This window comes from Dendroctonus ponderosae, unplaced genomic scaffold (assembly GCF_020466585.1).
Source record: "Dendroctonus ponderosae isolate FM_Combo_2020 unplaced genomic scaffold, Dpon_F_20191213v2 Dpon_F_20191213_3, whole genome shotgun sequence".
In the NCBI taxonomy this organism is placed as follows: domain Eukaryota; kingdom Metazoa; phylum Arthropoda; class Insecta; order Coleoptera; family Curculionidae; genus Dendroctonus; species Dendroctonus ponderosae.
In genome coordinates, this window is record NW_026018508.1 from 16,602,806 (window position 1) to 16,604,392 (window position 1,587).

The following is a 1,587-nucleotide window of genomic DNA, read 5'->3' on the forward strand; positions in this document are numbered from 1 at the left end:
AACAATAAACCGCCTTATTTCGGATAGGAAACGTTCTGGGCCGGCCCCATTGTCGTGAATTCAGTTTCCTGATTGGTGTCTTGCGTTCCATCTCCAAACAGCACCTCCGGTTCATGTTCCTCGCTCAGCTCTCCAGTGACGCTTTCCACATCTTCAGCTCTAGTGAATTGCAGCGACGCTGCCGTTGAAGCTGAGCTTGTCGTTGGCGGTGCCGTCGTGGTCTTAAAATTAGCTCCTATTGGTACTGTCGGCACTTTGATGGTGTTGTACAAGACTTTGTCGATGTAGAACATCGTTCCTAAATTGTAGACAAACACCTCGCTTTCCACTATGAGGGCTTCGTTGATACGCACGCTATCTATAAGCCAAGTGGCGATTAAAAGCCGATGGCAAAAACGCCTGGAAGGGTGGGATTACCTTTCGTGCGGTTGACGAGCAAAGTCTCATTTCCCAGCGTCATTAGAACGGTGCCATTCTTCAGGTCCTTATCATAGAGCCGGCCTTTTACAAAATGATTGAGCAAAATCTGCAAACCCTCCCCGTTCGATAGGTAATTATCGGGCATTTTGTCTAGACCCAATTCCTCAAAAGCGGTGTCAGTCGGCACAAAGAAGGTGTAACCAGCGCCGGATACATGCGGGGCCAAATCCGCCAAGTTCAGAAAACGGGTGATGTGGGTGAATCTGGAACATCACAACAATAATCAAGAAAATTACTGATGCGTTCAACAGGTCGAATCGATTTAACCAAACGACCGAACTTACCGCTTGTCTCTTTCAAGAGCCAAAAAGGCATGGGATAGGAATTGGGCCCCGAACCAGGGAAACGCCAAAAGGGGTGGCGTTTCTTTGTCCCTGTGCTGTTGGTGCAATTTTGAAACGACCGATTCGCTCACGAACAGGACTTCTCCAATAAACATGATATTGCCTTTTTCAACCGGGGTGTCTCCTTTTACTATCGCCGCTCCGTTCACGGTTAAGTTGGCTGGAAGGATCGGAGTATAATCAATGAAAATCGAAACCCCATTACATAAATAACAACAAGAGCATTCACTTCAACCGGATTGGTTTGGATTATATCACCCGATCCAGAATATGCGATGCTTTATGCACTTGGGTGGTTCATGACTGTGTCTTCTACTTTACACGCCAGACCGTTTGTTCATGATTAACAGTAACAGCTACAGTAATGAAAAAGTTGAACTAATTTAAACTCTCATATAAGTACTGACTTGAGAGTTGAAACTAATGGTTTTTTCGGGTTTTTAGGTCGTCGTTCGGTGGAATTTCTTCGTGACGTTTCGCAAGCACGAGTGGCTTGCATCTTCAGAAGTGGTTTGCTCAGGGGCGGATTCAGCTTTAAATTCAGGGGGGGTTATGTAGAAAAAATACAGTCTTCTGTTGTCTATGAAATTAGAAAAATTATCGTCGTTTTGTGCAAGGGTAGCGTAAGATTCCGTCCCGTTTTGCATGTTATTCGGAAGCAAAATGAGCAAGAACGCTCGTTTTTACATCATTCCAAAGAGAATTAAATTGCCTTTTTAGAACGTGAAGCATCGATATGGAAATGTTGCAGTTTTCTCAAAAA

At 44.7% G+C, this 1,587-nt stretch overlaps 1 protein-coding gene across 1 annotated transcript in view; it reads right to left on the reverse strand.

Annotated features, from left to right (window-relative positions):
- Positions 1 to 1,587, reverse strand: part of LOC109538651 (transforming growth factor-beta-induced protein ig-h3) — a gene marked incomplete at its 3' end in the record, with an annotated part of 20,219 nt that continues 18,632 nt past the window's right edge. The window contains 3 exon segments of the mRNA XM_019906001.2: positions 1 to 358; positions 418 to 683; positions 765 to 984. Of these exon segments, the coding sequence (XP_019761560.1) occupies positions 15 to 358; positions 418 to 683; positions 765 to 984 (830 nt within the window).